We start from the raw sequence: 20,393 nt of genomic DNA on the forward strand, positions 1-20,393 counted from the left end.
CGGCATTTGGTCTTTACATATGTCACTGCATAATGAAAAGGGACGAGAGAGAGAGAGAGAGAGAAAGCTTATACTTTCTGGATATGGTGATTTTTACTGCCTCGTGGTGTCAGATGCAAGAATTCATACTCTGGTTCAGGGGGAAGGATAACGAAATACATCTTCTTGTGGCCCCCCTGTTCCTGCAAAATGCATTATTTTAGGTCCCAATCAACTTTGTTACTGATTATTTGTCAACCGTCCCTGCATGATTTCGGTGTGCAATTATTCCTGCGTATCTCTCCCTTTCCCATCAATCAAAGTCCTTTTTCTTTTCCCTTTTGTTTTCATACTAGCAGCTATCCACCAATATGCGTAGTCCTTGTAGTTTTTCATCCTCCTGTTCTTCACGTCTTCATTGTACTCTAGGAAATTATAGCTGTTGCGTGGTAGTTTTATAACAAATGGATAGCAGTAGCCTCAAGCTCTGCGTCCCCAACGAGTCTACTGGACAAAAGTGAAATCAATCGGTAATAAACGTCTGATCATAGCTTGCAACTTTTCTTTTTCAATTAGAACTGGTGTCAGCCTGGAATATGAGGGTAACAGATAAAGTTAAGACTAGAGTGTCCCGGTCAATCTAATCTTACGACATTTATATGTGTGAGAGACCGGATATCTTCGGATGGCTCGAGGAATCCATGTTTACACTGCAAGATTTTGCTAGATGACAGAAGATTTAAAAACTATCACTAAAAACACTAAGCACTAGCAACGATTTATATTTATGTTATAGGACAGTTTATGGCATTTTAAACAATAATTTATTGTACATTTAGCGACGGCTTAAGCCATTCGACAATATCCACCAGTTGGCAGATTTCAATTTTCCTATGTATGTATGTATGTATAATTGTGTTTTCTAACAGCTTGAGCTCAAAGTATTGATAGCTTGCTTTTATTTCAAAGGCGCAAACTTTACCCATGCTTATCTGATCTCAACAAAAAATTGAGGTCGATCATCTTTACGAACACATGCGTTTGACAAGCAAGGACTGAAGAGTTGAAGCCCCCTGTGATGGAAGGAAAGGCTTGCTCTCTCAAATTACAAAAACATGCGATGGTCAGTGTCCTTCTTAGACAACATTATAGGGGCTATTCCACTATAATTTCGGTCAGTAGGGTTCCAGCATGAATACATGCACCACCTCTAGGTCGACAACAGCTAGTCCTGCAGCACCTGCTGTCTCCCATGCCCTTAGCACAGCAAGTTTGCCCATTCTCCATTCCACTGAAGCTGCTGCCCAGCACCTCCTGGTGCTCTGTGTCTTCAGACTTGGTGCACTTGCCACATTCATCACTCTTCTTTCTTCCATTGGTCTTGCTTACGCTTGAGCTTGGGCACTTGCAGGCATCTTTGGACCTTTCTTGAAACTTTTCAGCAGGCGGATCCTGGACAGTTTCAATGGCATCAATCTGATTGCTTACTCCTCCATCTCCATTGTTGCATGTGCCTTTGCACTCATCTTTATGTGAGTGCTTGCACATGGCAACACAATCGGTTGCTCTGCTGCTTTCGTCAGGATGCGGGTGTTTACACGTGCCAATGCATGGGGCCGAATGGCCACCATATGTCGCACATGTGATTGGCTCGCTCTGGCTACATTGTTGTAAGTGTCCATGGCAGTTGGTTATGCAGCTTGTATGTTCATGATCTTCTGAGTGAGCGCTTGGTCTAGCACTGGCTTTACATGTATCATGCTCTTTGCATGTGCCATGTGAGGAGTAATTGTGAGTACAATGTCCAGCACAAGGAAAGCAGCCTAGATGCACGTGAGATGTATGTTTAGTGTGTCCATCACAAGGGGCACAAGTCTTAGTATGTGTATGAGGACTATGAGTCTGGTTTTTGCACTTGCCCATATGGTTATGCCCTTGCAGCAGCAGCAGCATGCTATTAAGAATCACCAGCAAACAGGTGCCTACATCAGCTAGAATAGCAGCCCATAGGCGCGGGTGGCCGCCGAAGGCAAGCCCAAGTATCACGGCCTTGGTCGCGACTGACAACACTATGTTCTGTATGATCTTTCGGTGTGTTCTCCTGCCAAGTTTGATGGCTATGGCAATCTTTCCAATGTCGTTGGACATCAAAGTAACATGTGAAGTCTCCGTGGCAATGGCAGATCCAGAAACGCCCATGGCGATTCCAACTGTGGCAGTTGCCAATGCTGGGGCATCATTCATGCCATCACCAACCATTGCTGTTGGTCCCAGCTTCTTAAGGTCCTCAATTATGCTGACCTTCTTTGCTGGTAGAAGCTCTGCATGAACAAAGTCTATGGAGTTCCCCAACTGTCCAAAAAGAAGAATCAGTTTGAGCTATTCAAAGTGGTATCGTATGAGCATCATAATATGTACTAACTTCAGAGAAATGGCCATAAATTTGGGAATGAAACATGATCTTCGATTTATCATCCATTAGCCACTAATGAAAACTTACGTCTCTGCTCCAAACATGATACATGAAGCTTAGTAGTTAAGAGGATAGAGTAACATTTTAAAAATGTCATTCCAGAGATACTTCGATGCTCTGACCCTGTCTGCTTGATACGACACCAGAAACAACTTTCTGACATTGCATACTAGTCCATGGACTACATAAAACCATAATATTTGATTCTTTGTTCTCGAACCATAGTTTTTCTTTTCTTAAATTTCGGCGACACTTTCTTTTCTTTCTGGTAGGTTGATGTTCAACAGAATATACTAAAAAATGCACTCAATTACCAACAGTTCTTGACCTTTTCAAACATAGAGTGTTTTTATCTGGTAATGCTTAAGGGTTTTCTTATGCTTTTTTCTGAGCATAAACAAAAGAAAATTAACTTTCGACTTAGACCACGTAATCGGAAACTCCAGGGGAGGCCCAATCACCCTGACATACAGAGGACAATATCATAAGGAAACTGAGGGTATCTGCAGAATGGTAGGATTAAGACTTGATCTAGGGTCTTTATGTCAACGTCCTTCACAATTCCCCTCTTTCAAGACGTCAATTTTTGTTGCTAAAGCGGAACTTCTGATCATTATCCTGACACGCTAGGGTTTATCAGACATCAAAGAATTTGCAATCAATGGCAAAGATAAGGCAGAGGATAAACAGGGAAAAAGAGGAGACCTCTTCTTGGACGTGCATAGCAGCCACTTGACTGTCCCCAGTAAGCATTGCGGTCTTAATCCCCAGCGACCTCAGTTGTTGAACGACTGCCTTTGCCCCAGGTCGGCATTCATCGCATACCCCAAAATTCGCCGCCATCTTCCCGTCCACCATCACATATCCCATCGTCACTCCCCTTCTTCTGTCATCCTCCCCTTCATCTGAGACAGATTAGCAAACGAATTATTTTTGTTGAGGGAACGACTACGCCAGCACAACTGTTCCAACATTAGATGATTGAAACTTGAAAGGGAGATGAGAATATGGCCGTTTACGAAATGCAATCATAAATGCAACCACAGTTGATATATATATATATATAACGTTTAGAACTTACCATTAACGTGACATCCGAGCCTTTGTGCCATCCTTTTATTCCCAACGCAAACCTTTGTTCCGTCTATCTCCCCAGAGATGCCTTCTCCTGGAACTATGTGAAAATCCTTCACATTGTCTGAACATGCCTCTATGCTATTCAATCTGCTATACTCAACCAGAGCAGACGCCATTGGATGGTTTGATTTTCTCTCCAGACTTGAAAGCCTGCATGTCCAAAATGGGAGCCATAAAAGAAGGATTCTGTACCAAAACTGATTTCACAGGTATTTAGCTTATCAAAAACCTGGTTATGTTATTGCGCACCTTTCAAGAGCATTTGGCAAGAAGGACAATGTATTTTTGGAACAACGTTCATAGATACACATAATTGAGGATACCATATTCTTTTGTTAAGAAACATAATATAATTGTAATTGTTGTTCATAAAATCTGACATGATATTAATTTAAAAAAAATGTTTTATAGGAGCTGCATCCTAAAACACTGTATGATTAAGAGATATTCATATAACTTTATGGGTTAAATTTATAGAACATTAGAATCTAATGTTCCATGAATCTTTACTTATCTTTGAGATAAATTCATTGAGGCAGATTTATGAAACACTAAAATAACACTTGATAGCTGTAGGTACCAGTAGAGCAACTTGTCTCTAGTTGCAGCATCACCATCCAAGTGGAAGTGAGAGACGGCGAACTTGCCACATGTCATTGTTCCGGTTTTGTCGAATGCCACAACCTTAACCCGTGCGAGCGACTCGAGGTGATCCCCACCCTTGATCAGGAGGCCGATCGACGCTGCTCGGCGCAGTGCACACTCTGTGGCGACTGGTGTGGAGAGGACCAGAGCACAAGGGCAAGCACTGACCAGCACAACCAGGCTCAGATAGACCCAGTGCTGCAGGTTGTGGGCTCTGAGTATGGCTGGCAAAACTGCTAACCCAACTGATGCTATCACCACAGCTGCAGCGGAAGAAGGAGTTAACCAAACAATCTTCATCATTCTCATATGGTGCAATAAATCAAGAGGCGCGCCCCAAAAAAACATGTATTGGCAATGGACCAAATCCAAATCGATACATATTCATATCGAGTCTGGCTAGCATGACTTGAGATCCAGATTACTCTTTTGTTTTGACCATTGCCAGACTGGATCCACATCTTGGTGCTTGTTGGACGTGGAGTACTGTGGTTTGGTGTAGGGGTGTGGATGGTTCGGATCTGGGTTGGACGTGGCAATTGCCATACCCCACTGTTTGGATCTGGAGTTTGGGTAAGATTGGTAACAATAACAGGTAGCAGAAACAGGAGCATACTTGGAGTGTAGTACTTCGCGAATTCGTCAACTATGCGCTGTGTTTTGGACCTGTTCTGGTGTGCCTCTTCTACGAGCTTTGCCATCTTCGCCACTGCGGAGTCCTCGGCGAGGGCAGTTGTCTTCATGTTAATGTACCCTGCAGAGCAATTTGCCCACAAGTTAAGCATGTGTGGCTAGAATTGATATACTCACTGCCAGTGGTGGAGCTAGAAATTAAACCAAAAGTTTTGAACTTTCCGACATGAGCTCAGTGGGTTTTTTGGGCCCGAACACCAAACTTGTGTTTGATTCCTCACGTGCACGTGTGAAGGGGTAATTTTGTCTTTTTTAATTCATGCACGCTTGACAAACTCCCGATGAAAAGACAAAGAGCATGATGTCTGCTTGAGGATCTTAGGGGTCATTTGGCAAATAGAACTCTTTGTTACTGTTTCATTATACTAAGTTTTAGTGTTTTATGAATCTGCACCAATTTTTGTGGTAGACAATGGAACGCTCAAATCTAACTGCCAAACGACTTCTTAAAAGACTGTTTAGCAGAAGAAAGTTTGGTTAGTATTTCATGTATCTACCTAATAATTGGGTTATATATATTAAGTTTTTTTACAAATATTCTATAAAACTATAGACATATATGCAACACTATGTTTTACATGCTTATAAAGGGATGTGCTTAAACATCAAGACGAGGAACAAAATTACCAGTAAGGTTCATAGTGCCGCCCCACACAAGTGATCCAACAGTCTTTTCAACTGGAGTCGACTCCCCTGTCAAGCTTTTCTCATCAACCTCACTCATCCCGTTGACCACGGCGCCGTCGATCGGAATCACTTCTCCGGCCTTGACCACAAGCACAGTGCCAAGATTAACTTCATTTGGGTGGACAACGGCGCCGGTCTCTGCAATGGTTGCATTTTGTGGCATCTCCTTCATGAGATTCGACATCATGTCGCGTGCCTGAAAATCGATTCTCCAAGGTAAATGGAAGCGCATATTTGAGGGTGGCCGTGACGGGCTAAGGATGGATAGATGGTGCGAACCTAGTTGCAGTCAACGCACCCAGGGGATGCATTGATAAGGCTTAGGTGAAGTTACCATTAGGTCTTGCTTATTCTTCTGATTCAAGGTGGTTACTTATTTCCTCTCAATTTCCCAGTGCTGCTAGGAGGAAAACTTGCATATACATTTGGTTTGTGCTTTAAATCAGGAGAATCCAAGAACGACAAAGAAGAATGTGGAAAGTGCATATGCATACATGCAACTCAAGTTACGTAATAAAGCCTGCTTTAAACTGAAAAAGCATAATGTATAAGTAAATTTACTTTTATGTTTCTCTCTTTAGTCTTGTAGTTTTACATGTTCTTCTAATTGATCTAGCAAGTTTTAATTAATTTAATAGAAAAATAGTGTAATATATATATATATATATATATATATATAATTTATGGAGGTGAAGGGAGAAATTTAACAGCATACCATTTGATACATTTCGTTGGGTGGTATATTTAATTACAATGCATCAGCCAATGGTGATTGGATGAAACTCAATATGACAGGAAGATTTTATATATATATATATATATATAATCCACCATTCAATTTCATTATACATGTATAACGATACTGAATTGGTTAAAATGTTTAGGACATAATGTTTATTAACTCGAGGATGCAGGTTACCTTGTCACTTGCTCGGGATTCCAGCCACTCGGCAAACGTGAAGAGAAACACGATCGTTCCTGCCTCTTGATAATCTCCTAAACCGACGGCTCCACCAACTGCTCCCAGAAAAAAAAGGAAAGAAAACCAATAAACATATGCTTTTTCATTGATGTGATCGAATCAAACCATCTAATTACAAGTTTTTGGGGTTCGTATGTGAGACCACAACTGCATCTCGATGCCTCTTCCAAGTTTCCAACCATTTGTATCTTGGCAGATATGGTTCCTGATTCACGTACTATAAAAAATCTATGTTGCTTTAGCAGATCTGGTAAATAGTGATTAAACAATTAAACATTCCTAATTTACAGATAAAAATCACATTAAGCATGACCGAGAGAGGCGAGGAAAAGGAGTATTTCTTCGTCTTCGTCTTCTTCTTCTTCTTCTTCTTTTTTAAGGCTTAAGGCTTAAGCTTGCTTTCAGTGTCTTAAGACTACCTATAAAGTGAACTATAAAGTGAACCTAGTGTGATTCTTAACAATAAAGAAATATCATGAGAGAACTCGAGGTGAAGAATGCCAGGATCGGGATCTACTGTCGAGAGTGACAGATTTGGGACTAAATCTAAGATCTTAGATTGGTAGTTTTTATTTTTTCCCCTCAGGATGTACTGACATGAAAATGGGTGGTCGTGGTGTTTTACCTTTTAAAGTAGAATCACAGTGAGACCTGTAATACACTCCATTTTGCCAGGTAGTCGGCCCTTATTGGCTACTTATTAGAAACATAAACTTTTCTAAGCATGAAAATATTCTACTTGTTTATGTCTGTGAGATTATGGACAACATTTTCAACTATCGATTGTCATGTAGTTGAGCCAGAATGTTTTGGTTGATGGGCACTAATGCAAAAAATATTAATATTAATCCCTTCAAATACATGGTGAAATGATCGATTGAGCACTATACATAAAAAAAAAGTGAACGATTGAGGAGCACCAATATATGAAATGAGCAAATAAATGAGACCAACTAAGATCTAAACAAGCGTATTCGGTGGAACTGTGCGGGCAACTGCCCACACACAAAGCCCCTACGTGGCTCCGCCCCTGTTATATGAGCTACATAAAGATCCACTACGGTTACTACAGTCTACTGATCGATGAACATTGTCTACCTGCAATTAACAAAAGGATGTTTATGTCAAGCACTAGGCGCTGAATCGCGGCATAGCTTCTCAAGATGACCGGCGGTAGTCCGACTAAAACGGCGGCCAATGCGAGCCATTGCAGCGGCCCGTAGAAGCCCTTGAAGAATGACGGTATCAGCAAAAGGCCAGAGCCTACTGTGTATAAGCTAGGCCAACTCCTGGTGCTTGCAGGCTTTCCACCATAGCTGCGAACACTTGCATTGAGTCTGGCTTGATTGAGGGCCTTGACTGAGAAGATTGAGAAGGATTGGCTCAAGTTCAGCCATCGAAAGAGAGAGGAAGGGAAAGAGAGACAGAAAGTATATACCAATTTGAGTTTGGGAGGTCAGTAGGCTATTGTGAACGACAGTGACCGTCTTGGTTGGAACACTAACCGAGACCTTATGAACACCATCAAGAGGCTTCAATGTCCTCTCAATAAGTGGAATTTCTGAAGGGCAGCAAATGCCCAGCACCTCAAAATAGCTTTTCTGCAACTCTCCCTCCATTCTTCTGAAACAGCAAGCAAGAACAGGGAGAAAGAAGTTTGTAAGAATCAACCGAGAGGGAAAAAGAATAAGTAGGAAGTGAATTCTCACGCATTGGAATGAATACCCAAAAGTTTTTTTTTTTTTCTTTTTTTCTTTTAAGATTCAACCTAAAAGTAACACCAAGTGCTTAGTTGGGCAGATATCAATTCACTTTCAGTTAAGTAATTGCGATCTGACGCCTAAAAAGATCCAAAGGTTTGAGTACATGGGATCATCAAGCTTTCGCTTTTGAAGTGAGAATACTCCCACTGAAACCGCCTCTCATGTTAGGATGCTAGCTAGCAAAGCTTTAGGTAAAATAATTGAAACAAGTGCTTCAAAAAGTGAATCTTAAACAACAAAAAAGCACACTGATCATGTAAGAAAGATAGATTAAGGAGGATTATAGGTAGTGACCTGGAACGATCAAGGGGCCTCCACTAGTAGATGATCATGGAAACAAGAAGTAAAATAAACGATGGGCATGTCAAGAAAAATACAAGAAATTGAATGCTTGAAGGCTGAACAAGTCATTGGTTGGGCATCCCCTGGCCTGTCAGGATAATATTTTATTGCCCGAGTACGAAGCGGAGTTAGAAATTTTTCGTTGCAGTGAGTGAATTATAGTTTCAAAATGTGATCGAAATATATTTCAAATCTTTACATATAGTTTGGAATGAATTTTTTAAAACTTATAAGTAATATTTTTTTTTTTTTTAATCCGAGGGGTGGCCGTGGCCCCTGCACGTGGGATCTGGTTGGATGAGATAGCAAATCGCTACTTAAGATGAAATATATAGACTGCTAAGCTAAGGTTCCAAGCATTCGTCTAAACTTTCGACTCCCGGTATTCAACCAGCAATTGACACACCTCGGTCATACCTCACTAGCTGCGTCCTTTTCTCGGGCACAAAGATGTTGGCCAATGGTGCAACTCTAGTGGCTCCTCCTCAAGTTAGGCAGCTGGTTGACGAAAAGGCAATAACGGAGTGAAGAACCCACTCGTTCGATCAAGAATCCACTCATATGAACATATTCCCCAATAACAATCTAATCTTTGCCCGAGAAAAGGTTCTATTCATCCTGTTGTGCAACCAATTGGCTAAGACAAGCATCTAAGCGTATCAAAATATAAAGAAAATGAGTTCATTGCTAATAAAAATTCACAATGCATTGGCAACATGATGTTTACAAGAGCCTAATCCTTTTTTACCAACCATAACTTTGAGCAGAACTTAAATAACTCGCGAGTGTCTATCCTATTAACTCAAAAATAAGAAGTTTAAGGCAAATTAACGTCGCCTAAGCGTAGAGGGTTAGATTTAGGTGGGTGCTATTTGAGTTAATAATATATAATCCTTTAGCCAGGCTGATGATCAAGTACCAACTTTGTGATAGCCTTTTATTGATCAACCAATGTGCTAATCAGCCACATGGTGTGTCCATCTGAGGCTGCTAATGACGACTTGGCTCATCACCAACTGGATCTTATAATGTTTGTTTCCAGGCTTAGTCAGTCATATAGGCCTGAAAAACTATAATTGGTTCGATCGTTACACTAGGGGTCTGTTCAAGGCAGGTCTATGGTTTGATTCTCATGGTCGGCATGTCTCTGTTTCTTGATGGGACATAATATCCAAAGCTGAAGGGTATATCACTGACATCAAAGCAACCCAAAACCCAGGAGGTGAGGGGAATGGGGGGCCTTTAGATCTCTTTTGCAAGCAGTGGATTGTAAACTTCCTACTCACTCGGAACAAGAGTTAACTCCCGACATCCTTTTGTATCAAGATGGTTTCAGGGAGACTCACTTAACCAAGTGCCTAACGCCGCGATAGAGAGGCATGAAGAAGAGGCAAGTCCACACCACTTTTCTATTATTATTATTATTAGGCCGAGCTAGTTTGATCAAGTTGTGATCACTTCCCTCATCTTCTTGGACTGCTTTAGGATGTGCTTAAGTCGCAATCTGATCATGCAGCTGAAAAGATCAGATTTTGTAGCCATGCTTTTCACTATGATGCATTTAAACTTGAAACAATTTAAGTAAATATCCAGTGATAAATGCACAAAGAGAGAGAAAGAGAGAGAGAGAGGGGGGGGGGGATGACCTTTTATGAAGGAAAGTAGCACCCAGAAGCCCAGCTCACGCAGTCTTTTCCAAGAGGTGGGTGGATATGAAGCCCTCATGCACAAGTCCCTTAATATAGGAAGGGAACAAGCAGAATAACCGAGAAAGCAGCAACAGGATGGCCCATTATGTCATCTTGGATCAAACGGGTCAGCACTATTGCACGGATCCGTTCTCGCTTCCTAATAGGCCGTACATGCTTTTGAACTTCTTCTTTTTAAATCTGAATTTTTATAAGAAGCAGTGGGCTCTTTCAGTCGCTGAGTTAGGGTTTTTCTTTTAGTATCTTACACATTTTGTACTTATTTACACATTGATTGCCCTATAAATTGAAGCATTAGTGATCTTTAGCCAGAAAATTCATGCCCCGCTACTTAGATAAAAAAAAATTAGCTGCTTAGCGAAGTATATGCTCGTGCCCCTTGTTGAGGCATAGAATGCATCTTCTCCACATTGTATCAACCTTTCTCTCGTAAAAGTTCAGTTTATAAGCACACATAGAGGTGTGTCACAACTAAAATACCTTTCATAAACTTCCATTGCCCCGTGGGCCATTGAAATTTTTTTAACAAGGGTGGTTTTGACAAATATGGCATCCGAGTAAAGCCTGCCAATGGAATAATGCTAGAGTTTTGAATCTTTCTCTTACAAGTTGAAAAGGAGAATCCAGAATAAGAACAAAACCCTTCATTAGATACACCTTCTTAACCCTAAGCCGCAGGCATAGGAACTTGCTTTTTCATTTCTCCTCGATGAACAGTTATTGATTGGACACAAGCTTTCTTTTTGAAGGAAAGGAAACCACCGCTAATGAACATACTTTCGAAAAGAAAAATGGCCCTAGGAAAAAATTAATAATAAAGGAGCAGGCACGAAGAATCATGTACTAGCCAAAAGTGTACTAACAAAAGAAAAGCACCATGTACTATCCACAACAAGTTTGATTGCGTGAAGAAAATGTTAACCACGGAAAAGTTTTCTTCTTCAAGTGCGAAACAATCCTAAAAAGTTTCTCTCTTCTTTTTCCTAACCGGAAGAGGAGTAGAACTTGTTTCAGTTTTTCTTTCAGGAAGATCGAATTTTACTCGTATATTTTTCTTACAGCAGGTGGAAAAAATCATTTGAGACTGATGGTGAGTAGCCCCATTCTGGTTGGTATTAGTTAATAGTATTCTATAAATTTATCTCAAAGATTAGAGTAGATTCAAGAAACATTGTGTTTAATATCCATTGAATTATGTTGAACTTTTGAGTTAAATTCACGAAACATTGTGTTAGTATTCTTGTTGCGAACCTACAAAATAAAGCCAGCCTCACCAAGTAATGGTCTCACAAAGCTGGCTATCTATATGCACTACCCATGTTTAGGGCTGTACATTAATGAGTCATGCCAACCCGAACTAGCTCGGCTCTAGCTCAACTTGTCTTATATATGCTTAACTGTAAACTCAAGTTTATAAACGAGGTGAGTTCGAGTTACATTAACTCAACTCGCTTAGTCTATCTCGCCTTTTTTCTTTTAATTTTCACAAATTAAAACCAAGGAATCTGAACAAATTCTTATTTAAACCAAATGCAAATATGACTTAATGCCATTTTTAAATCAGAATCCCTTCTGATATGTCAAATTTCTTTTCCATTCCAGTCCTTTGGAAGGAGTTTGATTAGATACTCAATTCCAAATATGATGCATTGGCATCCCTACATGGTATATACCAGTTAAACGAAGCTAGCATTGTGGGCTTATAACGGGACATATCATAAATCTTCAAAATCTTTTAGGAAGATAGATCAATGCCCACTTTTTACTGAAGATATGGCTGGCGTTTTATTCTGGCCACAGTTGGTGCTAAGATTAGGCCATTTATCTTGGGTGCCCTACAGAGTGAGCCCCATAGTTTAGGAGCTCAACTCTTCTTGCGATAAAAAAACTCACTATGTACATAGCAACGTTGTTAGAAACCGAAGGTGAGTGGGTTTTCTCATTATTTGTTGAAAGGGAAAAAGTTCACAAGATGACAAATCTACTAGTTTTTAAGTAGCTGCTTTGATTTTGATACTTTTACTTTCCAAAAGAAAGCATTATCCTTCATCTTCATTTGCGCATGATATTGACAGTTTATGTTCACCATTAATGCGGACATTTGTTATATATTAAAGCAGAAGAGAGTCGATTATTACAACTACGCAGGGAATATATATATCATTGTATGAAAGAGTACAACAATGGGATTCAGGTAATTCAAAGCCACCAGGAAAATGGTAATAGGAAAGCTGCATTTTTTTTTTGTGTAACGTACTCATGGAACACTGTATTTTTTTTTGAAAAAAAAGGGAGCATTCCTGTTACCAAGTGGTCTCTACGGGTTACAAACTTAGAAGGAGTTGAAACTTTATAAAAGTTCGAGTTAAAACAATTATCCATTTGACTCCAGTACTCCTGTAGGGAGGGTGTTTGTAGGGCTGCACAAGAGACGAGTTGAGATCGACTTTGGGTCAGTTCAACTCGACTCAAAAGGCTCAAGCTCGACTCGACGATACAACATCGAGTCCGGATTCAATTTGTTCAACTTGTTGATGTTAAGCATGTTTTGTTTCTTTTTAACTCTTTAAACTCTTTTAACTCTATTATGACATTGGTTATGCCTCGTGCATAAACTAGTCTGAGTTCTTACAACTCAATACAACTCAAACTTGTCTCGTTTAACATTTTCAACATACGTTTGAACTTGACCTAGTTTGGATCGAAACTTGACAAGCGAGTTCTAGTCAAGCTAGAGCTGGCTCGACCCATTGTGCAGCCCTAGGTGTTTGATTAGCAAGAACACTGTGTACCGGGTCAATGAAATTTTCACTTGTGCTATAAGGGTAGATCGGACAATTTTTGCCTAAATCATTTCCAAGTACAATATGAAAAAAGTTAAAAAAGGGCAGCCTTTTTCGTGCTGTCAAATGCCCCGTAAAGGCTGAAGTAGTGGTAAGGTACGTCCTGACAAAACAATGAAATACGAGAGGGTTTTCCAACTCAAGCAGCTAATTTAAAAAGTGCGCGTCGCTAAAGTGAAAATAAGAAAATATTTTCAAATGATTCTTTCCACAAAATACAGCTCTTTTTTCTTTAGAATATTGGCAAGATAGATTTAACTAATCAACCTTTATAAGATTATCCTTAAAACAGCACAACCAAGGTGTTATTTACCAATTTCCTCTCTAATTTAATAATCTTCTCACAGCCTAAGCCACATGTAAATGTATTAAAAAGTTGACGCATGATTATTATTATTATTATAATATATATATATATATATATATATATATATATATATATATATATATATATATATATATATATATATATATCCTATTGGAGGACGCACTTTTAAGACATTATAGAAGACGAAGGCTGGCACGGAGGGAGCCTTTGTAGGTCTAAGTGAAGAAGCCCACTTTGGAAAATGTGGAGCACATTGTGGTGTTATATTGCATGCCCATTGGCCACAACATTGTCCTGAAGAATCCATCCACCTGGTACTCACCGGATGTTGTTATATAATTGACTCAATCTTGATGACACAAGACACCACCAATGATCTTATCTCTATAGATCGCACTATCATTATTTTTATTCCTTTTCGCCGGCACAAAATCTAGCGCGCTCTCCACAGATATTTTGACTTTTTCCCCTTGTCTACGACACTGTTGTTATATATATATATATATTTTCTTTTTGGATCATAGGGGATTCTTCAGTCCTCTTTACCAAACTTTCAGTATTGGTGGCCTTGGTCGGTTTTGGTATGGTAGAAATTCGAAGTAGTGCTCTATCCCCTTAAGAATATATACAATCAAGTGGGTAAGTTCTACATATACTTTTCAATGGATTCAAGAGGAAGGAACACGAGCACTTTGTAAGAAGTCACTCATTTCAGTATTATTTCAGAGTTTTGATGGGATCAGATAAATATAATCGCAACGAGTTCAGCTAATACTTAGGTGGTGTGCATGCCCACCACCATTTGACTGTGGAGGATATTCAGGATGCTCGACCCGAGCACATACCACCTCTCTCTCTCTCTCTCTCCCATTTTAGAGAGACATGCATGGTGGATCAAGCTTGCAGGTGGGCAGCTTTTTCCCGGACAATGGCATCTGGAAAGGCAGAAAACGACCGGCGTACTGCCGAACTTTTGAAAATATATTGCCGATGACCACTTGTTGATTCCCCTCGTGGGGCCGAAAAAAAGGCTCCGTGACGAGCAATATTTGCTTGGTCGCCGTCGACGGTGCTTCCACTATCTCAGATGATGGCTGACGACAGATCTGTCACTCAATTATTGGCCGGATGCTGTTTCTTTTTCCCTTTGCCCGATCAGCACTAGTCAACATGATTGGGAAGATATTAGAGTTTATTCATCTCATCTCATCTTTCTTTCTTTGCTTTATCAAAACCGTCTTATCTACCTTATCTGAATCATCAAAGTTCCATTGTCTTCATTAATTAATTACATTAAGCCAGGGAAGAGAGAGAGAGAGAGAGAGGTGAATCTAATGGTGCAAGCATACCAGCCACAAGTTGCTGATGTGATCATATTATTGCTACTATTATTACTGTTATGATATATATATATATACATACATATATATGTATGTATATATATAGGACCACAAAATCATTGTGTCAATGCCAACCAAAAAAGATGTGATGTCTGTTAATGACATCTCTTTCAACCCCCACAAATATTGGTGGATGTGCCATTTCCTCCTATATCAAGTTGGGTGATCAATGACTTCAGAAGCAGGTAAGAGCTGCAGCAATCAGTCACATACCTTAGTAACTATTGTGGTTGAACTCAAAATTCTTGAAGTAGAAGGAGCAGAGTTTAATGCCTGGCATGCACGCTTCCTTGGCGAAACTGGTTCCGTGCGGTGTGTAATGACTAAAATGTTGTTCCCATAAAGTAAAAAAAGGAACATTTTTTGTTTTTGAAAAAAAGAAATTATTAAAATGTTAAAAGTCTAAAATGTACATACCTTTATAAAAAATATTCTAAAATGCCTCAACCTTTTTTTTTTCTTCTTGTTGAGTACATATATTTGTTGTGTGCACATAGGTGTACATGCATCCAGTGGCGGAGACAGAACTTTTTCGCTAAGTGGCACTTGAGTTGACGACATAAGTTTGGTGTGGGCAAAGCATGGAATCTTTGAGTCATGACAATGTAGCCTTGGAACGCTGTAATAAGATTTTTTTTGGGCTGATGTGGGCAATTGCCCACACCAGCCAACAAGTTGCTCCGCCACTGCATGCAACTTGAACTTCTTCTTCCGTGACTTGAGAGTTGAGATCCCCTCTACAATCTTCATGAACTTATTTTTAAGGGGAAAAAGAAAGGCCTTTGGCTGGCATGTCCAACGCCTAAAGGGTGCAAAAAGTGCAAACATGATATGCGAGAGATGGGATTGGTTCTTCATAACATCCCACGCTTAAAACAAAAAAGAAAAGAGAAACTAAAGAAAAAATTAAAGAGACTAATCTTATCTTTACTTTTTTGTTAAGAAAAGTTCACGTATTTATAAAGGCTAAGATTTGAGTCTCCACTTTAAATTATTGAATCTAGCTATTGGAACTCGAGCTCGTACTCATAGTGAATGAGCTAAGTTAGTCTAAATGAACTCCAGCCGGCCATTATGTTCTTAGAATGCATATTTCTAGAAGGCATGTTACAAAAACACCGTCTTTTGTTTCAGGAAACATGGTGTGGATGTTGAATCTAAAAGCAACACTCATAATCAAACCATATATTCTGAAAAAAAATGCCTTGAAAATTCAATCCTATGAAAAGTTTTAATTTCACATTTTTGGTTGAAAAAGGGCTACTTTAAAAGAGTTTTTTAAGAATCCGTCGCCTGTTCTTGATGAATTTCTTGGAACGCATGTTTCAATATTTTGCTTTATACAAGTATATATGAAAAATTGCTCACATGGGTGTAAAACGATTAAAATGCCCTTGTTAAAATTTTTTAAAAACTTTTTAGAAGGATAAGAAAGGAAAAAGTCTAAAATTTCCACTACTTTATAAAAAAAATTAAAAAAATACCCCAATACTTGTGTGCACATAAGTGTGTGCTTGCAACTCGACCTCCTTCATTAGCATGCAGACATTTTTTTTCAGAGCAATTTATATGAAACTTGAATAATCCAGCCAATCGGTTCCTATCTCTCTCTCTCTCTCTCTCTCTCTCTCTCTCACACACACACACACACACACATCTGTTCTGTTTGTCCATCCATTACACTCTTCAGATGTATCCCATTGAAGTTTCTTTCAGCACTCTCTCTCTCTATCTTTCTCTCTTTCTATGTTAGCATTGAACAAACAGAGGGAGGGACAGAATATAGTTGGGAGGGAGGAAGAGGGACAAAGGGATATTTTCAAAAATATCAAGATATTTGTGGCTAATATGAAATACAGGTTCTTAATGTTCAATATTCTCATGTCCATTTTAATTTTCCAAGGGGTGAAACATTGATTTGTAGAGTGATCTGTCCTATCCTTTTCATGCACTTTTGACTAAATAGTAAAACAAAGAAAAAGATGCATCCAACAGTTTTCACTGAACAACTACTTTTTTCTTATTTTTAAAGATCTCACATGAGTTCTAAAAAGAATGGCTCTTCATAAAAAGAACTAATCCTATACTGTTTGGAATGCTCATAAGAACAACGATGCTGCTCCGTAAGTAGATGCATGCAGGGCCTTTATGGCACCATAGATGCCAATTCCTAACATGAATGGCTATTTACATATAGAATCCCGTATAGAATGTCTACAAGAACAAGGAAATTGCTCCATGTATAAACGGCTTGCGGTGCCTTTATGGCAACCATAGATGCAAATTCCACCGGAAAAGCTTTTTCTGGGTACCTGGTCCCTCAACATGATCTCGAGTTCTATATCTTGGTCGATTCTCCGGTTTCATGTTTTGGCTTCGAAAATTTTGCAGAAGCATGGAATCTAATTCCCTAGTCGAAGCACCCACTGTTTGAATTCAACTTTTTCTCATTTTTGTGGTATATATTACCAGAATTCCGGCAGATCTCAACTTGGCAGCCTCATCTTTTGTTCGATCGATCGGGATCGTATTCATTGGTCCTCAAAGATTTCATCAACCTCCAAAAGGTGGAGAAGCAATATCTGATTCTGTTTGGTAGAATAAGAGCCGGAGTCTCCAGAATTGCAACTGATCATGCTTCAAATGCCTCAAGCATCACCATGCATCAGTAATCAAAACCATGCATGGAAATCGATTTAATTTCAGCCGTTTGCGAACAAGGTGCTTCTTCATCAATATAATGCCAATGGCCTCAGTTGTTTGGAATCGATCGTATTGCCAATATGTATATCACATTGCAGATGGAGTTGAAAATGCATCAATGTTGCTGAATAAAGCAGTCATTGGCAATTCACTGTTTAGTTTGAAGCATTATCAGAAATATTAACGCCATGCTTTTCAAAAAAGAGCAGGAGGAAGGGGGGAAATAAAGGTGAATTGAAAAAAAAAATGGGAAACAATCATCATGCTTTGGAAAAAAAAATGCCAAAATGAAATGTTGTGTTTTCCCGGAAAAGTGAATATGTTCTAATTCTTTTTGGAGCCTTCTTAACATTTGACAGACTATTTTGAATTGTTATTAATTTTTTTATAATAAAACTAGTACAAAGCTCAAGTTTCCATTTTTTGTTGATTTTTATCCTTTTTGACTTTTTAATTTTCTAAATCCTTTTCAGAAAAAAAAATTAATTAATACCCAAGAAAAAAAAATACCTATTGAACCGGAAGGACTATATATATTCATGACAATGAGTACTTCGGCTAAGCAGCAAGTTAATAACTACCTTCAGGGTCTTCGGCTGTATCAAGATCTGAGTGGGATATGATACATCCTTTAACTTGAGTGTCTCGATTCTACCTTTTATAGGTAAAAGAATAGCACCCGTGAGAATCAAACAAGCGACGTGTCTTTTATGTGCCCCCTGCCCAACCAAGTAACCCCTTGAAACAATGGCAATGTTTTATCATAGAACATGAACAATCCCCTGAATTAAGAAAGCTATCTAAAATCAAATCGAAGTACTTTAAAAACTTGTGGGGGTATGTAAACTGGTAATTCGAGAAGTCATGCTCTACTAATATGCGGAAGTAAAATTCGCCGAAAACACAGTCTAAATTAATGGCATCTAAATTGTCAGCTTGGAGATGGATCGAGTGCGATATCAATAGATGCATGTCCGGCACCGTTATGAACTTCATTATGTCTAAAGGTTCTGGCTGCACATAGCAAGGATGACGATTTTCGTATGATTGCGTGAACTAAAGAAGCTTTAATGGCTTATCCTAGTATAAGAAGGAGATTGAGCACCTCCCAACGACTGAATCTGATGCAAAGCTATAGTAATATCCATCAACCACAGAATCTGATCAGAACTGTTGTCCTAATTATGCTTTCTCCTATCAATCTTTGGTTTAGCTCGACGCATTGAATTGGATCCTGAACTATTTCCTTTCTAGTTAAAGCAGTGAATGTATACATGGTTCTAGCTAGAGGAATTTTGATTAGAAAAGCGTCGTGTGCTTAGAAAAAGTTATTCCTAAAATCACTTGCATGTTAAACACTATGTTCTTGTTTCATGAAATATAGTACGATTATGAAATATGTTGTCCAACAATTAAACATCATATATGATCTACTTTTCAAACATGTATGGGTTCTAGAAACATGGTTCCCGAAACACAATGTTCTTCATATTGAACAAACTTTAGTGTAGATACAGTCGAATTGTGACAAAACATAAACCATTGACCTTAGGAACTTGTGGCAATTGTATCTAGTTTCACATCCAAACTCAGTTAGCTAGTTTCATACACTAGAAACCCTAAACCCTAAACCCTGGACATCTAAAAACATAAACCAAAATGAGATGGAGATCGGTTGACCCATGAAAGTAACCAATTACCTTAGGTCGTATCCACCTTGCATTCAGATTAATAATAGATTGCTTCCAATTTTTTTTTCCTTGGTATGATCAGTCTTGAGATATTCTTGTTAAAACGGATTGAATTATGCAATTATTTGCTATTTATAGGGCGTATTTTTATCAAATTCTGGTTTAAAATAACGGGATGTGGATTCAGTCAATCGGGTGCGGTATCTAAACTAAAACTACACAAGCTCGGTGTCGACCAAAGAACAAATGTCTATGACAAGACCTTCCAAGGTGAGTGCTACGTCTCACAAAGTGTAACTCTAGCTCATCCATGTTCAGTCACACCTGTCTCAAACTTTATATCTACTTTTAACTTCTGTTGAAGAGAACGGAGCCAAAAAAGAATGGTATATATAAAAACAAGTGGCATTAGACACTTATATGTCAGACTTCGAAGCGAATCATTTGAGTCCTTGATTTCAAGGGGATGGTGGACATGAAATTGTAAATATAGAAGCCCAGCTATTTTTTCAAGAATGTGAAATATCCTTCAAAAAAGACAATTTCTCTCTCATATTTGAAGGTTTTACCTATATATATATATATGTGAATGACCTATGTCACAGGGATATGTCACTTCTAAGGGAGTATCCGTACCAGTATGCTGGAATGGTGGTACCGGTATGACGATATGGCCCGATAAGTTTGGATTTGGTTTCGGGTCAGAACTAGATATAATGTAAAAAGTTTTTTTATTTATTTATGAGATTATCTACGGATTTATGAAAGAAACATTATCTTTACCAAAATTTACAAAAACGTCCTACCAATATTTTGTACCTCGATACTCGTACCCATATCATTGTGACATAGCATACAATAGTTACAAAAGGGACTTATGTCAGAGCAGGCCTGAGCATTAATACCCTATCCAATCTCATCATATCAAATTTAATTAGAAAAAAATGTAACAGGCCACAGAGCAAAAACGTTCGCATGGTAGGCACTGATTCTTGACTCTCATGCAGAAGTCCTGGTT

General features: G+C 39.0%; 1 protein-coding gene across 2 annotated transcripts; it reads right to left on the bottom strand.

Moving 5' to 3' along the window:
- Positions 1 to 875: 875 nt before the first annotated feature.
- LOC116264248 (cadmium/zinc-transporting ATPase HMA3-like) lies at positions 876 to 10,436 on the bottom strand. Of its 2 annotated transcripts, XM_031644359.2 has the most exons (11): positions 10,348 to 10,377; positions 9,119 to 9,351; positions 8,035 to 8,219; positions 7,695 to 7,955; positions 6,534 to 6,631; positions 5,555 to 5,810; positions 4,851 to 4,988; positions 4,170 to 4,497; positions 3,534 to 3,739; positions 3,158 to 3,357; positions 876 to 2,331 (listed from the first exon to the last, which is right to left on the bottom strand). In XM_031644359.2, exons 3-11 carry the CDS (start codon positions 8,213 to 8,215, stop codon positions 1,135 to 1,137), a joined length of 2,865 nt encoding a protein of 954 aa, XP_031500219.1. In that variant the 5' UTR covers positions 8,216 to 8,219; positions 9,119 to 9,351; positions 10,348 to 10,377; the 3' UTR covers positions 876 to 1,134. The 2 variants fall into 2 exon arrangements, with proteins under 2 accessions (XP_031500219.1, XP_031500218.1); XM_031644358.2 differs by lacking the exon at positions 9,119 to 9,351 and having other exon boundaries at positions 10,348 to 10,436.
- Between the last annotated feature and the right edge of the window lie 9,957 nt (positions 10,437 to 20,393).

The sequence above is a fragment of the Nymphaea colorata genome, chromosome 11 (assembly GCF_008831285.2).
Source record: "Nymphaea colorata isolate Beijing-Zhang1983 chromosome 11, ASM883128v2, whole genome shotgun sequence".
Taxonomy (NCBI): Eukaryota; Viridiplantae; Streptophyta; class Magnoliopsida; order Nymphaeales; family Nymphaeaceae; genus Nymphaea; species Nymphaea colorata.